At 43.0% G+C, this 19,930-nt stretch overlaps 1 protein-coding gene across 3 annotated transcripts; it reads right to left on the bottom strand.

Annotated features, from left to right (window-relative positions):
- Window positions 1-4,876: 4,876 nt before the first annotated feature.
- MTFR2 (mitochondrial fission regulator 2) lies at window positions 4,877-19,891 on the bottom strand. 3 transcript variants are annotated; one of them, XM_037843331.1, is made up of 8 exons: window positions 19,757-19,891; window positions 19,270-19,386; window positions 16,264-16,368; window positions 15,704-15,816; window positions 14,767-14,990; window positions 13,010-13,379; window positions 7,316-7,490; window positions 4,877-5,735 (listed from the first exon to the last, which is right to left on the bottom strand). In XM_037843331.1, the coding sequence occupies exons 2-8, from the start codon at window positions 19,330-19,332 to the stop codon at window positions 5,703-5,705; spliced, it is 1,083 nt and encodes a 360-aa protein (XP_037699259.1). In that variant the 5' UTR covers window positions 19,333-19,386; window positions 19,757-19,891; the 3' UTR covers window positions 4,877-5,702. The 3 variants fall into 3 exon arrangements, with proteins under 3 accessions (XP_037699259.1, XP_037699260.1, XP_037699261.1); XM_037843332.1 differs by lacking the exon at window positions 19,757-19,891 and adding an exon at window positions 19,601-19,618; XM_037843333.1 differs by lacking the exon at window positions 19,757-19,891 and having other exon boundaries at window positions 13,010-13,181; window positions 19,270-19,519.
- Window positions 19,892-19,930: the final 39 nt, after the last annotated feature.

Genomic DNA, 19,930 nt, shown 5'->3' with positions numbered 1-19,930 from the left:
TCTGTCCTGTTGTCCTCTAGGTCACTGATTCACTGTTCATTTTCCTCTAGTCTTGTACTATGAGTATCCAGAATCTTTTTAATTTGGTCAACAATTTCTTTTATTTCTATAAGATCATCTATTTCTTTTTACTCTTGCAATTTCTTCTTTATGCTCTTCTAGGGTCTTCTTCATGTCCTTTATATCCTGTGCCATGCTCTCGTTCATCTTTAGTTCTTTCATTAATTGCTCTAAGTACTGTGTCTCCTCTGATATTTTGATTTGGGTGTTTGGGCTTGGGTTACCCATATTGTCTGGTTTCTTCATACGCTTTAAAATTTTCTGTTGCTTTTTGCCTCTTGCCATTTGCTTAACTTGATAGGTTTCTTTTAGGGTATGTAGACTGATTCAAACCCTTATCTCTAATTTGTCAGATCTACAGCTTCGTGGAGTATGCTTTGTCTAAATAACCAGCAGGTGGCATCTGTGAGCCACCTAGTCCCCTCAAGCCAGTTCTCCCCCACTTTGTCTTTGTGGTGAGTAGGGGTATGAGTCTTGTGGGGTCCAATTGTTGCACCAAGCTTGCGTGTGTAGTTGGTGTTGCCCGCCCTGCATATGGGGCGTGTGTCTGAGTGGTTAGGGAGGGTGGGAAGCTTTAATAATCAAAGCTCCCAGGTGTTCCTGGAGATTTAAAGCTGTTTCAAAAGTCTAATCCTTCAGTTCAGTCTTGCCACAGTTTGTCTCTGCCGCTGACCCACAAGTCCTTGCTATTGGTATATGTTCTCTGGAACTTATGAGTGGGCCCCTCTTCCAAGCCATGCCCTCCTAGGTCCTCTGCTGACAGACGACTGTGCTATATCACAGGTGAGCGCTGTCCCCCAAGGGAGGTTCTGGGCTGCAGGACTGTGTAGGGGTGTTCCCAGTCTTCTGAAAGATGGTTGCATGGGGCGTGTTAATTTCCCCCTTTTCACACAGCTCCCCCTTCCCAGCTCTGGGACAATTAGCTGAGGGTGCAGGAAAGGCTCTTGTCCATGCCTGATATTATGGTGTGTGCGTGTGTTGTTGGAAACACTTCCCTTCACACTGGGTTGTTTGGGGCAGCTCTGGGCTGTGGCGCTGGTGCCGGGCAGGAGTGTTCCCAGTCCACTGGGAAGATGGCTATGAGGATGCCCCCCTTTTCTTGGGAAGTTGTGTTGTTTAGCGAATTTTCTCAGCCACTGGGCTTATTGCTTTGTGTCTCAGAGCTCTCTTAGCTCTGTTCTTGTCTGGTGCCAAATTGCAAGTCTTTGAGGCTTTCTGTAACAAGCTTTTTAATTGTTTAGAAAAAGATTAAAAAAAAAAAAAAAAAAAGAAGGGCCCTCCTTGCAGATCTAATGGGCTATTGAAATGCTAAGAAACAAGATTAGGGCCATTAAGGAACAATCAAGAAAGCAGAGAAACTGGCTCTTGAGACAAGGAAACTCCTCTGGATTTGCATATGAGCCTGACTCTGTTTGAGCCCTGCCCTTCTCCATTCTATGTTCACCAGAACTCCAAAAAGTCTGTTTTTATTTTAGGGTGTTTTTTTGTTTTTTGCTGTTTTTGCTCCTCTCCACTGGGCTGACTGCTCCCGGATTCTCCAGTGTCTGGTCTCAGTCTATCTATGTTTGGAGTTTGGATCAGCCGTCTGAGTTTTCAATAAAAGCCGCAACTGCAGTTCTACCTCCTCATTCCCAGCACCAACGGCCCTCCTCCCACGGGATTGAGCCTGGCGGGGAGGGGCACGGGTCCCCTGGCCGTGAGAACTTACAGATTTTGTTGATCTCAGCTGTTCCACATGTTCGTGAGTGTTGTATGAAGTATGCCCAAAGTCAAATTGCTCTCCGATGTCTGGTCCACGCAGTTCCTGGCTTTCTACCTACTGCCCTGGAGGAGTAACTAAAACCTACACCTCACCACTCTGCCATCTTGCCCCGCCCCTCTGGCTATGTTCTTTTAATGTGTGAGCTGCATTAAATACTTTCTGGAATAAGGTAACATCCAAATAAATATATAAACAAATTTATAAGATGGGCAGTGTTGCCTGGAAGTTACGAACATGGGCTGAAGGAAACCCATCTGCCTGGGTTCAAGCCCCAGCTCTGCTACTTACCAGCTGTGAAAACCAGGGTTAGCTCAGTAAGCTCCCACTGCCTCTCTCCTCATCTGTAAAATGGGATGACGATAGTACCTACTTCTGAGTGTGGTAAGAAGTAAGTGAGCCAGAATGGGACAAGCACTACAGCAGCTGCTCGTGATCAATGCTATCTAAAATGGCATTGCTGTTACCTACTGCTACACGTAAGAGATGAAGTACAGCCCACTCCCAAGTCCTCAAGGACCCTCAGACACGCTTTCCCACTGTGTCCAGCCCAAGACCACATCTCCCCAGTAAGAATGCTTAGCACCAAGTACAGAAGCTGAAATTGCCAGTGAGCTGAGGTGTGATTACACCTCTTTTCACAGAGCCAGTCATTCGTGAAAGGCTCATGCTGAACAACTGGCTCCCAGTTTGGCCCCTCGTATTATAAGTGACGAGCTGAGGCCCAGATAAGTCATGTCAGAGAGAATTGTTCTCCTAGCACATTTCCAGCACTTCTTCCATTGGTCTGTCCCCACGGCCACGTGATGTGACAACTGATTAATGCTTCGAGTCTTTGTGAACATAAGTCATTTCCATGATGAGAAATGGATAAAGCTGTGACTCGACAACCAGATGCTCCTGGGGTAGGGACGGCAAGCAAGCCCAAGGCACGGAAACCTGAAGAGAACAGATCTTTGGAGACAGTTTTCCTACTCCTCCCCCACCCTGTGTTTTCAAGAAGCTAGGTATAAGAGACAGCTTGGTGGAAGGATGAAAAATAGCGATGGGTACTGGGAATTCAGGACAATTCATATCACTGGAGCTAAGGGCAATGTTGGACAGCCTGTGTAACTCAAGGCAAGCTGTTATGTCTAAGGGTCTGCGAGGTCTCCGGAGCCCAGTGCCTGTCACAACTGTGACACACCACCAGGGCCCTTGCTCACGACTAGCGGCCCCCTCTGGAAACTGCCCTTGGCTGGAGAAGGCTGCCCTGTACAGTGAGGCACCGCCCGGTGGCAGGCACCGCACTGAGGGAGTAAAACCAGTGCCCGAGCGCCCTGCGGGCCTGCTGAGGCCCTCAAAGAGGTCATCACAGCCCACCTTCCCCTGTGCCCTTCCCTTGCACACTGTCCCCTAAGTGCCATCTCAGCCCTGCTTTCCACAACCCCGCCTGTGACAGCCCTTTCTGATATAAAACTCGCCTGCCTCACTCCCCACCCCAACCCACGTGTTGTTTACAATAACTGAAAACAAGTTCAACTGTATACTTAATCTCCCCAGAGTAGGGTACATGCTTAATACCCAGCAAAACTTATTTTAAAAAATCCTCTTTTCCCATCTAAATTATCCTCCATGTAAATAGCTGCTTCTCCCCCAACCTAGTTTTTATTTTCTGTAAATTTCATAATTTAAGCACAAATACTTTCTCATTGTAAACACAAGGCCTTCCATTCCAATACCCTCACCCCTAACAGTCCCATGCCACCAGAAGTGACCACTATTTTCAATTTAGAGTCTGCTCAAGATTCTGACATGCTCCTAGAAAGACGTCTGCCCTTCCTAACCTGGAAGCCACTGCTGTCATCTGAAATCTCCACCAATCAAGAGGTTGAACAGCATTAACTTATGCAGTCTGAATAATAAAACTAATTATTTTCATTTTCCAAATAAGATGGTATTAGAATGCTTTGTCAAATGCTATTGTTCAAACACTGTAATTAGCTTATGGGGATTAACTAACAGGCAATCTGGAAGGAGAACACAACTTAATTGAGGCGTCTGAGAAGGAGGGAGAAGAGGAAGGGTTCTTTCTAAGGTCAGTGTGAGAATCAGTGTTTTAGAATCAAGAAAAGAAGCTACCATTTTTATAACTTGCGAGAAAATAGTTTTCAGCATTCCCAGGATAGAGGATCTGGTGTTAGGCCATTTACACGTAGCTTAGTGATGAAAGCCAAAGCGGAACCCTGTCCCTCAGGAGTCTGCATCAAACGGTCCCAGGGGCCACCCTGCCTATGGGGAGGCTCTGTAAGAGGTCCTAGGGCTTAAGGTCAAGTCTCGCAGGACCCCAGGAGACACTTCTGAATAAAGAAACTATAAAACTGAAAATGCAAGACTACCTTGGGGGTTGAAAAGCAGTTATTTCAGGGGGAAAAGAACACTTATTACAAGACGAGACAAGGAAGGGCCAGGTAAGGGGAAAATAAGGTGGGAGGTGGGGAGGAACAACAAATAAAAGCAGCAAAAACAAACTACACAACATAAGATGCATCAACAAACCAGTGCAGAAGGAACGGCAGGCCGGCAGCGCCAATGCCCCACTGCACTTGCTGCACCCTTACAAGTGCTTTGGGCCCCAGCAAGAGAAAACCCAGGAGGTGTTTTCCTCAGACAAGTCTGGAGAGCTCCTGCTGGTTCGCAGCCCTGAGACGCTGGGGTTCCCTCTCGGGGTGACTTGAAGCCTTCCCCTCATGGTCACAGGACCAGGCCATCAGTCCTTGGTCACATTAACAGGATAACTGGCCCGCTGGGATTTTTATGAAAGAGGAACGTCTGACAAAGTGGGGGGCTGCCGAGTCCACTGAAATGGCCTCTGCAAACATCAAAGGGCCTCAGGGGACAATCAGATTTCCTTATCACTTTAGTACAAGGGCCAGGAGGGCAAAATACACAAACTTGTGTGTGCTACATTGCAGGACCCAAAAAACTCTATCTACAGAACTTTCTCTAAAACAGAAAAGGTTCAGATTTTATCAGTGAAGTAGTGGGGAGCAAACATGAATTTCAGTCACTGCAAAACACAACCAAGCTCAAAATGCACATTTATTTCACACTCCCTTTACAAAGGAATGGAGGATAAAATAATGAGGCATATGCATTTACATAACAAATGTAGGCCACTTCCAGACCTGAACAGTCAAAACCAGCTTCTAAGAATAAGAACATTTACCTCAGGAAGAGTTTTTAGGCGGCTCAACCTATAATGCTTCAAGCTAGGACTATCTTAATGAAGAAATTATAATTTTATCTTATTTGAAAAGTTGCTGGAAGCCAAGTAAACCAGATCACTACTTATTTTTAAAAGATGCAAGCCTCTTTGGAAGTCATAATTGATTTTATTAAAGAACCCAAACATATGGCATTTGCTGAAGAGTACAATACAGACCTAGTTGACATCAATTCCTTAATCCATTAAGGAATCCTGTTACTCATGGTGAGATCCTACTGTTCCCTAAGGAGAAACATTAAGCCATTTAATATTAAGCTGTTAGGAAAATCATTCAAACTGTGCATTCAGCTTTCAATAACATTTACACACATGGGAAAAAAATCCATACTTAAAAAAAAAAACCCCAAACCCAGTAGCCAGGTAGCTGTTGGATCTTCCAAAACCAGAGACAAACCAGAGACAAGTATTCTTAAAATCCATCAGGGCTCTTCAGACCTCTGCACTAACAGATCCCAGGATGGAGACTTAAGTTAACTGTTCAAAGATGACCGTGAGAAGGCAGGGAGGACCTCTGGTGCAGCCCTGTGGTGTAGTCACAGCCCAGCAGTGTAGACACGGCTTCCGCTGGTGACAGGTGGGATGGTGCCTTTGATATCGGTCAGTTCTTCCTTAAGTTCACTGTCCTGACTGTGAAATGTGATGTCCAAACTGAAATAAAGCAAATGTTTAACATGGAAGTCAACTGAGTGTAAAGAGATCATTGCAAGACAACTGCCAGGCGACGCTCTAGTTGAATTCACTCAACTTTACTCATTTGAGAGTCTGCCTTGTGCAAGGCACTGGGCTCAGAGCTGAGCAGGAGGGTGTGAGCAACACCCCAGCCCCAGAGACAGGGCCCCTGGTCAACTGCATCCCTAGAGGTGCAGCCCTAAGTGAGGTGCTGGCAAAAGACACAGAAGAGGATAAATCTCCCTCAGATGCTCGCAGCAGGCTGGAGAGAAGGTGCTCAGAGGCTCGCAGCAGACTAGAGGGCAGCACACAGTGACTGCACAGCGACACCGTGCTTAGCTACCGTCATGGGGGAGCAGCACATCCCACCTGAGTGGTGCCTGGGCTAAGTGAGGGCTTGCAAACGGCCTCGAATTCTAACAAACCAAGTTCTAGCCTCTGCTCTGCTGCTCAGCTGTGGGCAGACCAAGCACTATGAGGCTCGTTTTCCTCATGAGTGAAGAAGCAAATATTCATCTACTTTCCTTTAGGAAGGTGCTGTGAAGATCAAATGAGATGAGTAAAAAAGTGCTGTGCAAAGTTAAAATTTTCTACACATAAATTAAACTGTTATTTTAGACACATTTGTGTTTTTTGATGGAAATAGTTCTACAATAAACTATATACTTCATTCCCTTCTTAAATAGAATATGCTCTGAGTCAAACATAATAAACACCAGGTTTGTACTGTATACACACACACACACACACACAAGGGTAACCTCAGGCACTGCTAACGTAAGGCCATTCCCTCCCATAGGCTCTGTGTCACCACCTCAGTTAAAACTTTTCGGTTTCCTCCCTTGCTAATGTCTGTCCCTCCTCAGTCTGTCTGACTTCAGATGCCCTCCCTCTTCCTCACTGGTCCTCTTTTCCACACTCCTCTTTCCAGAGCATTGTTCTCACTTACTACTTCAGCTGTACCGTGAGATGGGAAAACCACCCACCTCCCATTAGAATTATGTCTAAATTAAAGAAAAGAGGCTTCAAGTAATGGGCAATCTTAAGGACCAAGTGTTTGAAATACAATGTTCTTTTAAGTATCCAATAAACATTTCATTGAAGACAATTATCTCATTTGTTGTTTTAAAAGCACAGTTAACACTGCAATTAATAAAATAATTCAAAGTCTTATATGTGACTGAGAAAAAATATCAGAGGATTCACATTAAACTCAGACTAGACTGATCATCACGCCATCCTTCCCAAGTTCTCCAAAGTTTCAGATGCTCAGTTTGTATTCAGACAAGACATTAAGTAAGCGCCTGTCCATAACAAATGATTTATGAACTTAAGCACGCTCATTTTTCAAATCACGTGCTGTATTTCAAAAGACCTCACAATAGGCTAAAAGCTATAATGAGTATGTAAGTTAAAACAACAGAAACCCTAGCGGCACTGACAAACAGATGTACAGCCCATTCGGCAGAAGTGCCTGAAGAGAACCTGAAGGCAAGCTCTCTCAGGAACGACACACTCGGAAAAAAGAGAAAGGTAAACTTCACATTATTACAGCTCACCCTTGACGTTTCTGGACTAGAAAATGGAGAAGACTCCCAAGGCCTATTTTCTTTCTCGAAGGAATCATCTTCTTGGAAGGCAAATTTCTTTTTCAGGGCATGGGATATTAAAGACATGGGGTCCCAGTGTGAGCTGTGCCTTCTCCTCTTATGAATGGGTCTGCCTCCAGGTGACCTATTTATTTTATAAAGTTGAGTCAATTAAAACACTGATGTAATTTAAGCTCCTGCTCCTTGATGATAAATAAAGCAAGGAACAAGCATATTACCATCTAATTAGACTGCAAGAAGGGTGGCATTTTTGCCATGGAGTAAAGAACCTGGAAGACACAATGAATTAGGAACCAGAAAACCAAGAAATTACCTGGGGGTGCTCCGCCATAACCTGGTAATAACCTGGGATTTGTCAAACATCACTGGGCTGAAGATTTTTAATTTTAATTTTCTAATTTTACAGTGGGTAGGAAAATTTACAGAAATATTTAAGAATTTAAAAAGGACTATAGAATTCATGAAAAGAAAACGATTAGGATAATCCTTCATTTGTTGGGTAATTCACTTGCTCAACCTTTGCTGAATGCCTACTCATGTACCAGGCTCCATTCAAAGTGTTGTGGACACAGCAGTGCCCTGCTCCCATGGAACATTCCGGTGGCAGATCATAAACAGACAAGTAAGCAAGATAATTTTGGATAGTGATAAGGGCTGGGAATTAAATAAAATCCAGGGGGTGTGACGGTGACTAGGGACAACAGCACTTTTGGTAAGACCTTGAGGAAAAAGCCTCTTTAAGATGACATCTGATGGGAACCTAAATGACTAGAACTCAGTTTTAGAGTAAACGGCTGATGGATGCCCCAGGAAGAAGCTTGGCATGTGTGAGGAAAGGAAAAAGAAAAACCAGTACAGCTGGAGTGCAGATAGCAAAATGGGAAGCGGGATGCAAGGAGGTCAGAGAGAGAAGTGAGGCCACATTGTGGAGGGACATAGGGCTTTACCCTAAGGGCAGAGGGAAACTGAAAGGTCTCCAGCAGGGGCCAGAGGTGAGCTGACTTCAGCTTGTAAGGGATCACTCTGGCTGCCCTCTGTTGAACACATAAGGGGCAAGAAGGAAACAGAGATGCCCATTACGGGGCTAGACAGGGAGAGGACCAGATGGGAGGCGGAAGTGGCCCAGGCACAGGCGGTGATTGCAAGGGCAGGCAGGTTTGAGTCACCTGCCGATGGAAAGAAAGGGGTAGAAAGGAAAAGAAAAACCAAGGATGGTCCTAACATTTGGAGAGAGCAGCAGGGTGACTGCCGGTGTTGCCATTTACTGAGATGAGAAAGGCTTGGGGAAGAATGGGTTTTCTGAGCGTGGAGGAAGGGGACAGTTAGGAAGGAAGAGTTCTCTGCTAGATGTGTAACCCTGAGGGCCTGGGTGGCAGGAAAGTGAAGATGCCACGTGGGCATTTGGATTTACATGCCTGGGCTCAGAGAGGCCAGGACTAGGAAAATAAAGGTGGGCATCATTGGTATATGGTGGGTACTGAAAGCCATAGGGCAAGATAAGCTCAGCAGAGGAAATGCTGTGGATAGAGAGGAGAAGGGCACTGAGGCCTGAGCCTGGAATTGCCAATATTTAGGGGGCAGCCCAGCAGGAGGAGCTAGCAGAGGCCCAGGAGTGGCCACGGAGATAAGAAGAAACCCCAGAGTGTGGTTCCAAAAGGCAAGTGAAGGAAGTGTCTGAGCAGAAGGGAGTCACATACGGTATCACAGGTGGCCAAGCGGTTGAGTAAGATGAGAAATAAGAATTGACCATTGAGTTCAGCAACATGGAGGTCACTGATGACCTCGACAGAACAGTTTTTGATGGTGTGATAGGGACAGAAATCAAGTTACAGTGGAGTGAAGACAGTGAGAAATGGAAACACAGTCACTATAGGTGACTCTGGGAATTTTTATCTGGAAGGAGAACAGAAAAACAGAGCAATAGCTGAGGACATACATGCTTTGAAAATGAGAATACTCAGGTGTGAGGAGAATAAAGTCAAGAAGCAAAAACTGATGATGCAGACTAAAGAAGGGATAATTTTAGGTGAAATCCTCAAGAGGATAACAGAAGGGGAAGGAGTGAGTGAGGAGAAAGCCTGGAAAAGACCAGGAAAAATTTGTCCACAGTAACAAGAAGGGAGTCAAAGAAGACGGGGGGTGAAGAGGTGAGGGTTCTCATGTGATTTCTCAGTAACATACTGTGATGGTTAGGTTCATGTGTCAACATGGCCAGGTGATGGTACCCAGGTGTCTGGTCAAGCAAACACTGGCCTAACCGTTACTGCAAGGTTTATTAAATGATCAGTCAGTTGGCTGCGCTGTGACTGATTACATCAACAAAGTGCATGTTTTCCACAACAAGAGAATGCAATCAGCTGGATTTAATCCAATCAGTTGAAGACTTTTAAGCAAGACAGATAGAGGACCTTCACTTCTTCAGCTAACCAGCGAAGCATTTCCTGAGGAGTTCATTGAACATGTTCATCGAAGTTGCCACCTCATTCCTGAGGAGTTCATCAAACACATTCATCGAAGTTGCCCGTTCGCTGTCTGAGGAGTTCATTGAACATCTTCATTGGAGTTGCCAGTTTGCTGCCTGCCCTACAGAATTTGGACTCATGAATACCCACAGTTGCGTGAGACACTTTTATAAAATCTTATATTTATAGATATCTTATTGATTCTGTTTCCCTAGAGAACCCTAATACACATACAAAACAAGCTTAGGCGTTGAGGCATAAGAGAATAGGCAGATGGAGATGGGGGGCCTACTGGCTTTTAGCTGTTTCCCCAGTGACGCCAACAGTCACAGAGTCACCGTTTTACATGGGCAGGGCCCCAGGACACCAATGAGATACCCAGGTGGGGCCAAGTGTGTGCCTACAGCTGCAAGATTTCTCTCTGTACAAGCAGCCTCATCCAAGGACCAAATTCAACCTCATTAATGATGCAATGACTCATCTTTCCTAACACTACTACACAGGAAATCTAGTTAGACTCACCAAAACCCACAATGAGGATTTCCAGGAAAACAGACAGATCCCTTGTGAAACCTACTAAAATGAGAATAAAGAAATGAAAACGATATATACCAGAAGGACAAACAGATAGCAAGAAACAGAAGACAAAAGTCGCAACAAATGTTGGGAACTGGAAAGCCGATGAGAGCAGGAGACGGGATGAAGTCCAAGTCCACATCCTACATGGCACACTCCTCCCCTGCCCTCTTGCCCCACCCAACTCCCGAGCTAACAACCTAGCCTACATCCTCTACGTAATCCTCAACCACCCCGACCAAGAAGGAACTGAAGGACTTCTTTCTGGGAAAACGTTCTAACTCCAAAAAAAAAAATGGGTTCTAGTTTGCTAATGCTGCCTTTTCACAAAACATCAGAAATGGATTGGCTTTTATAAAGAGGGTTTATTTGGTTACACAGTTACAGTCTTAAGGCCATAAAATGTCCAAGATAACGCATCAGCAATCGGGTACCTTCACTGGAGGATGGCCAATGGCATTCGGAAAACCTCTGTTAGCTGGGAAGGCACGTGGCTGGCGTCTGCTCCAAGTTCTGGTTTCAAAATGTTCCTCTTTAGGCCGCAGGTCCTCCTCAAAAGGTCACTCTCAGTTGCTCTTGGGGTGTTTGTCCTTTCTTAGCTTCTCCAGAGCAAGAGTCTGCTTTCAATAGCCGTCTTCAAACTGTCTCTCATCTGCAGCTCCTCTCTCAGCTCCTGTGCATTCTTCAAAGTGTCCCTCTTGGCTGTAGCAAGCTCACTCCTTCTATCTGAGCTTCTTTAGTGCTCCAGTAAACTAATTAAGGCCCATGCTGAATAGGCAGGGCCACAGCTCCATGGAAACTATCCAATGAAAGATCTCACCCACAGTTGAGTGATCACATCTCCATGGAAACATTCAATCAAAAGTCTCCAACCCAAACAACACCAATAGGTTTCCTGCCCACACAAAATAATGGCGTTTTGGGGGACACAATACATCCAAACTAGCACAGATTAACAACTACCAAAATATGGAGTCCACTCAACAAAACGGCCAGGTCCTCTACCCCACCACTAAACCAGGAAGCCCACCAGTTGATCAGCCCATCTCACATGAACAACCTGCAGTCTGCTGCTCCTTGCCTCACTCCTGAATATGAGTGTACAGCCAAGAATTACCAGTTACTTAAGTTGTCTCCCAAGTCCAAAGATAGTGACTAAATCAACAAGAGGCCAAAAAAAAAAAAAAAAAACTTGGGGTAAAGTGATAGTTCAGGTGAGATAAAAAAAAAAAAAAAAAAAAAAAAAGGTGCAAAAAAAGGAACATTCAGGGAAAAAGAAATGACTCTTAGAAATTAAAAATATGATATCAGGGGAAAAATGCAATATAAGAGTTGGAAGGTAGATCAAAGAATTTTCCCAAAAAGAACAATAAAAAGGCAAAGAGAAAGAAAGAGTAAAGGAGAGATATGAAGATTAGAGAAGATAATTCTGGTATTCAAACTCCTAATAGGAGTCCCAGAGAGAGAGAACAGAGGGAAGATGGGAGAAAATTATCAAAGAAATTTTTCCTAACAATTTCCAAAAATAAAGGACATGAAACTCTAGTTTGATTAAGCCCACAAGTGCCCAGCCCAAGAAACAAAACAGAACTCTCCATGGCACATTATTATGAAATTTCAGATCACCAGAACTAAAGAAAAGGTCTTAAATGTTTCAAGAATAAAGAAACAGATTTCATACAAAGTACCAGGAATCAGAATGGCATCAACTTTGCAACAGAAACCCTGGAAGCTACAGATCAGTGAAACAATGTCTTCATTTTTCCTGCTGAAGAAAAGTGATTTTCTGTCTATTATGTACCCAGCCAAACTAGCAATCAAGTGTGAGAAAAAAATAGTAACATTTCAGACATTCAAGGTCTTAAAAATAATCTACCTGTTATGCACCTCCTCTCAAGAAGCTGCAGGAAGAGGGTACAGCAAGTGGGTGACACAGCACAGAAGGAAGGGTAGAGAATGCCCAGGAGACACTGAAGGGAACCTTGGGCTGTAGGTAATGCAGCAGCTTTAAGAGCAACAGGAGAGCTTGGAGGAGGAGGAGAAGGGTTCATGGAGGGCAATTCCCAAGAAATGGAAAAAGCAGAACTCATAGAGGCAATTAACTTCAGTAAAAAGTAAAATTATTCAAGAAACAAATGTAATCATGGTATATGGAATGGCCTAGCTTATTTTAATAAGAATGTAATTTCTGAATTCTGAATACTGATTTAACTCAAGATTATGATTTAACTCTCTCAGGAAGATGTAGCGAGATGTGTGTTGTGTGTTGGGGGCAGGGGGAGTGGGGGGTGGGGGATAAATTGTCCCAGAGAACATATTCCCAATCTTCTACAATGGGACATAAATATAATTAAAATTTCAAGAAATAGCATGAGAAGTATATTGTTAAAAATATGGAGATGAGACACCAGAAGGGACAGTCAAATATAAGTTAGAAGTGATTATCTTTGGGAGGGTCCTTCAGGGATGAGAGGAATAAGAGAGAAGATTCATATTACTGTATGATTTTTTTCTGAAAGATGCACATATATTACTTTAATAAATACAATTTTTTAAAACATCATTGATAAAATTTCTGTTCATTTCTCAAATTATGACAACATACCGTTCAATAGCACGAAGCTTAACCTTATTCATGTCCTTTAGAACATCCAACATGTTGGGAACATCTTTGTTTCTCTGGCTTTTTGAAGGATGGTTGTAACTGGTGTTCCTGGCACCTGGGTGCTGTTTTTTCATTCCAGCTGCTGAATTATCTGAGTCATAAATATTAGCTCCTGGTTGTATAGAAGGAGGAGGACATGAAGCCTGCAAAGAAGACAGCTGAGGAGGAAGCAGTGGAGGAAGAGGAGGGGGAGGAGGGGGAGCAGGACACACTGAACTTGGAAACTGATCTGGTTTGACTCTCAGTTGAGCAGTCCCGGACGACAGCATTTGGCCCAAACGACTAGACCTGTCATTCAAATCAAAGGAGCCTAAAAACAAAGCAGCTTGTTGAAAATCCTGCAAAATTCTCTCCAACATAACATATACATAGGACTTATTAGAACCAAAACAGGAAAAACTTCTGTAATGCTACTAAAATAATGATATGGTGGCCAGGAAGGACAAGCAAATTCCCTCCTGCTTAGTAATTTCTGTAAGAGTCAAGCCAAATAGCAAATTCACTTATAATCCAATTAGGAATTCTCAGTATAGGCCCTTAAAAATTGGGGAAGAGGAGAGGGGTCTGTGCCTTTTAAAGAGGGGAAAAAAAGTGCTTTTTCATTAATATACATACAATCTAAATTTCATCCTCCATTTAAAAAAAGCTAAAACATGATCAACAACTTGTAGTTAGAAACACTCAAACTGGTATATCCACTGTATGATGACATTGTAAAAACACCCAAGCATTTATTTTCCTGGCAAAAGCCTGAGATGAGTATAGATTTGCTCCAAAAGGGTTCTGTATAAACATGATTGCTAAAAAAATTAATTATATATGTGTGTATATGTACGTATATCACTGTATTTATTATATTACATACATTATATATTATAAATATGTTATATATTATAAATATATTATAAATATGTGTATATTATATAAATTATGTGTTTACATGTATATATAGGTGCACATATGTATGTATATATGCCTACACACACACTCCACATACACACATTACATAATGTATTTTTAAAGTAATCATATTTAAACACAGCCCTTTTAAGGAGCAATTCTGTTGTGAAAAGTACTCAGTACCCACCTCACTTTACATTTACACATGCACACACATATATGCACACATATACATACGTTGTATGGGTATGTGTGTGTGCACGTGTGCATTGTTTAAAGCAATTTACATCTCCAAAAATTTAGAAAAGGATCATCTGGAAACCTCATTCACCTGAACTTGGTGGAAATGTAGTAGCAATAACTTTAAACAACAAATATATGAGGTTTCAAACCTACACTCTTCTTTCAAACAAATGTATTCTTACTCTTTAATTTTCAATGCTTTTCTGAAGAGTTAGAAAAGCTTATAGAAGACAAGAGGTTTTTAATACAACAAATAATTTTTTAATAAATATTTTTTTAAAAACACAAAATTTAACACAAAATTACAATCTTCGGCACTACAGCTATCTCATCTTTAAACTAAAGTCATCCCTCTCACTAGAAATTTCTTGACTTACTCTGAATAAAAAACAGACATCATAATTTTATATACACAACCTTCTTTTATATTTAATGTCATTCACAAGATATATTAGCATTCAAAGTTCTTATTCAGAGCAGTACTGATTTAAATACTAGAAGAGTATCATCTAATTGCAACAAAATTCCAACATTTAACTTGCCAGAATTTGTACCGTTTTTCAGTTCCTGCATTTCCACAATCGCGGCAATCTGGGAGCGAAGAAAGGCGAGCTCATCTTCAAGAGCAGCTATTTTTTTTATCGCAGCTTCACTTACAGGCTCATCATTTTCCAATCGTTTGTCACATCTCAGAGCAGGGGGCGACGGATCCCAAAATGGTTGCAAAGGAGGGAAAAACTCAGCGTTCTCCTCCCCTTCATTTTTCCATACACTATTTCTGGGGTGGCAGGAAAGAAGAAACAGAAGGCAGGGAGGAAAGGTTCAGTCAAAAGAGCAATAAATTCTTTCTGAAAAGCGAGACACCAAACAAAACCAGAGCAGCTCTCTTCCCCCATGCTCGTCTCTAGACCCACAGGGGAAGCACATCTCATTTACCTCTAAGTCTCTGTGTCTGGAACAGAATGTCAGTCACCCTTAGCAGGTGGCCAGTCACTGGGCATGATACATAAAAAATTGGGGCAGAATATTTGAATAATTGGCATCCTTCATTTTCTGGCCATGCCAGAAGATACTACTTACTATGCTTGCACCTGTATCTGAATATACTAACACGTTAGTACCCCCAGGAGTAATACATCCCAAATCGTGCAACATATTGAACATCACTGCATGTTACACAGTAAGTGCTATATAAGCTTTGGCTAAATATATAAGTAAAGAAATCTAGTATCCAGTATTAGAAACAGTTTTCTCCTAAAAATGAACAATGTTGCTCTGAAATCCTTTAATATCTTTCCTTCCTAAACCTGGTGCTGCTTACTTAGATTTAAATGTGCATGAAGAAAAACCGGCTAACAAACTGAAGATATTAGTAGGAAACAGGAGAGAGATACAAAATGAGAGCTCAACCAGCAAGAACAAACTTCCACACATGCAAAAACTCAGCTTATAGCTTCCACCCCACTTCCCCAGGTAAGCACACAAAATTACCGAAATCTGAGGTAATGGGCTTCTTCTTCATTTGCCACAAACAAAATATCAGCAAAAGATGGAACTGTAGATCCACAGTTCTCAGAGTCTACAGAGTTCAAGAACCGGATCAACTGAAGGAAAAAGGAAAAAGAGTCATACCTCTGCAAGGGGTGGGGGTGGGGTCGGGAACATGTGCCTGGTGGAAAGGAAATAAGTTAACATCCAAAAGTGAAAAGGAAAAAGGACAGCCAATAGAAAAACATGCGCAAACCAGCAAGAATAAATACGGGTGGAAAATGTTATTCCAGAGTCGAAGCACATAGCAATAGTCTCTCCTCTGATTAATCTCTCTATCACAAACACAAACTAGAAGAATGTTCCGTCTATCTTTGCATGTAATTATTTAAATGATTTAATGTAAGTATTTAAAGAAACGAACACAAAAACATAAGGGAAGTGACTTGTTTCCATGGGTAAACTAAATGATTTTTTCCCCCATGGGCTCTACCCTACATCCCTAGGAGTGGCTAGGATTCTTTTAAACAAAGTATTCACACAATGCATGTTGACTGGCTTACCTCAAAATTAGGCCTCGGACAAGGCTCTAAAGGAAGAATTTTCCCAATAATGCGAACAATACTTCGAGCTGATCCATATTCTTTATTTTCCCAAACTGGAAAAATCTATTTAAACATAAACACTGTTTAAAATATACTCTGATTAAGCATATTTATATATCTCTGAAAAAAGCCATACTTGGAAAAGTAGAAAGACACAGATGAAACTAATTTTAACAATGTCTTTCATTTAACTCAATATGTATATAATATCATTTCAACATATAATCAATTTTTTTTAGTTAATGAGATTATCTGACTTTTTTTTCATATGAAATCTTTGAAATCAAGTGTGTATTTCACACCTACAGCAGAACTCACTTTAGCCATCTCAAGTGTTTAAAAGCCACAAGTGACCAGAGGCTACCACACTGGACAGTGCAGCCTTAGTGACACAGATCCCAGACCTGACACGGGATCTCTGGCAGCAAGGCCTGAACACTTGCATTTAACGTGTTCCACAGACCGTCCAGATGTGCACATCTGCAGAGAACCACAGGCCAAGAGGCTTCCGTGTGGTGAGGGCAGCCCTGCTCAGCTGTCTGTAGTCACAGAATGCTTGGTGACCATGATGGTACCTGCGTATCTTGCGCTGCAATTTCCCTCCTGATAAATGGCCTGTCCTTCTAACTCTGTAGTGAATTAAAACCAACAGGGGCTTTTCACTTTGTCATGCTGCCTCAGCATCTCCAACCCTGACGTTAGTAACATAAAGGCTCTGCATTGTCACGCTGCCTCAGCATCTCCGATCTGACGTTAGGTCCTCCATAACCACCCCTGATACCTGCTCATACGAGAAAACCAGCTTCTCCCTCTCCTCCCCATGACCTACCTGGTTCTGCACCCCTGCAAAAGCCAAATACAAATTCCTCAATCCCCACTCTTGCTTGACCAACTGCTACAGCCCCATCCCACTGCAAAGGCTCAGTCCCAGGTTCCCTGTAACCTTTGCTCCCCACCTGCTCAGCTGAGTGGGTCCTCCTGACATTTTTCCTGTGTGACCCTGCAAGACCTGCTGCTTATCTCTGTTCTAGAACCTGTGAGCACTAATCAACCCTCCTTTCATCCATCTCTGGGGTCACCCATCCTTGCCAAACCTGACTCTCCATATAAAGATCCTTACAACTCACTCTCTCATTCCTTCATTGCCACTGACCCTCTTTACTATTTTTAAAATTTTGCCTCCCTTCCTCTATTCCTGGTCCAGCACCCTCATTTTGACTATACTGACTTCCCCACCAAGTATGGTTTTTCAGTTAATTACCTCAGTGATACACTCATTGCCACTCAAAAATGATTCATCTTTTTGATATTATGCTTTCCTATATTGCTAATAGATAAACCACAATTACTTTTAGCTAGAGAGAAAAAAAATTCATAAACCAGCAATATTTAGAAAGACCACAAACCCATGCTGACTTCAGCTGGGCCACAGAGACCCCCGCATTCAGGTCGTGCTCTCCACTGCATGGCAAACACAACTTCCAGTCTCCCAAAGCCCCAACACCACATCTCCCATTACCTGCAAGTGTTCTTGGCTCTGCTCTTGAAAATACCAAAGACCCAATTTGGCGTACCTCAACTTCACTACTCACCCCTCGAGACCCCTCTCCCCACCTCTCACTTGGCTTCCATCTCTAAGGAAGGAATGCCCCAAGACTTAAAGACATGCCCAGCTGCATTCTCCAGGGCACTGCTCAACCTCTCTCTCTCTCTCTCTCTCATTTGTGTCTTCAATTTCTTTCTGTGAACGTCTTCCCTGATGCGGACAAATATACTTAAATTAGCTGTCATTGAAAAGAAAATATTTCAATCCTGTTGCCACTTCAAGCCAATGGCCTCTACCAGTTTCTCTTCACTAGCAAACTTTCCAAAAGAGGGTTACAGGCCCCCCTTCCCTATCCTCCCAGGCATTCTTCAAACTACTACAATCTGGTCCCCATCTCCACCTACAGTCACTGTTAAAGCACAGGTAACCTAATTAATGATAAGCAAACCTTCAACTGCTGCTGTTTCATTCTCTTCTGTCTTACTAATTCTGATATTCAAAATGCTCCAATGACATCTAAGGTTCTATCTTCCATTATGCCACCAATTCCCATGGCTTCACTTATCAAAGCAATGCAGATCACCTGAATCTCTACCTAAGTCCAAACGTCTGCAGGATATTTCTACTTATATTTTCTAACAGCACCTGTAGCTCCTCTTATCTCCCTACTCAAACTAGTTCCCCACACTGACTTACCTATTATATTAACCACACTATCACTCTTGAACTTTCTGAGTTCAAAATCTTGGAATTATCCTTAACAACCCTCTTCTAATTTCCCCCAAATGGAAATGATTTGCCCATTCTGTAAGTCCTCATACTATTTATTAGTCTTTCTTATATTCAGCCTTGTATTATAGTTATTGTAATGTTTCTTAGTCCTCCTAATATATTCTAAGTGAGGCCAAGAACCATGTATTACTCCTCTGTATTGCCTTCAGAACCCATGCATGTTGTCTCAGATGTAGTAGATGCTCAAGAAGGAGATTAGTTAGATTTGCTTACAATCCACAGACCCAAATTATCCTCTCCTTCAGATTTATTCTGAATTTATTGAGCTTTACATTGCTATCGTACATCCAAATATCAAAATTTTTATAAATTACCTCAAATAAAACTGATAAACAATCAGTTTATCTATGTGAGAAATAGAATTCTCTGGAGGTCATAGTCTATATTTTTCTTCTTTTCTATCTTCTTGGTCTTTGACGTATCAGTGATAGGCAAATAGGTTCTTAACAATATTATCCCTTCTTTAATTCAAATTATCAAAGCTATACTATTGCAAACAAGGCCTCGCTCCACCTAAAGAGAAGTAACACTTTTGCCTTAAATGAAATGATTACGTTTAATATTATCAAATGAGACCCCAAGAACAAATACAACAGGTTCACTCAAGTCCATGAAAAGACATTTACCTGGTCTATGGGGACACCAAAATATTCCAGCATCTCCCTTAAGATAGTCACTAAGACAGACATTGATGAAGCTAATACAGAAGCAAATTCAAGGAAGCATTATCGGTTTCTTGATGCCTTTGGGAAGAAGTTTAGAAATTACTCTTGAAGTCAAGTAAACTGTCACATAAATTGTATTAAATATCCTGGAAGCGTCCTTTCAGGGCACAGCACACCATCAACTAATCTCTCCTGGCCAGAACTGGCAGGAAGGAAGGCGGGAGGGGAGGGAAGGGAGACGCGGAGAGGCTGGGAGGGGGAGGCGGGAGGGCTCGAGCGCGCTTCGACTTACTGGCTAAATTGCATCAAAACCTCACCGGCTGCTTGAGCCTCAGAAGGGGTCTAACCGGGGAACAGTGTATCACGGATGTCCGCTTTTAGCCGAGGCTGGGGAGCGGCGGGCCCCACCTCCCCGCAGAAGCGGCGGGCGACGGGTGCCGGGGCTCACCTTCCCGCAGGGCCCAGCCCCGCGGCCGCCGGTCCGCTCTTCCGCCTCGTAGGCGCCGTGCCTCGGCCTCCAGCCGCCGGCCGTGGCGGCGTCCCCCAGGATCCCCGGCCTGGCCCGGTTTCCCTCAGTGAGCCACCCGGCCTCTGGACGTGCCCGCGACCCCCGCAGCCGGAA

The sequence above is a fragment of the Choloepus didactylus genome, chromosome 7 (genome assembly GCF_015220235.1).
Source record: "Choloepus didactylus isolate mChoDid1 chromosome 7, mChoDid1.pri, whole genome shotgun sequence".
In the NCBI taxonomy this organism is placed as follows: domain Eukaryota; kingdom Metazoa; phylum Chordata; class Mammalia; order Pilosa; family Megalonychidae; genus Choloepus; species Choloepus didactylus.
Note: the sequence above shows the minus strand (reverse complement) of the source record. Positions and strands in the feature narration are given on the sequence as shown.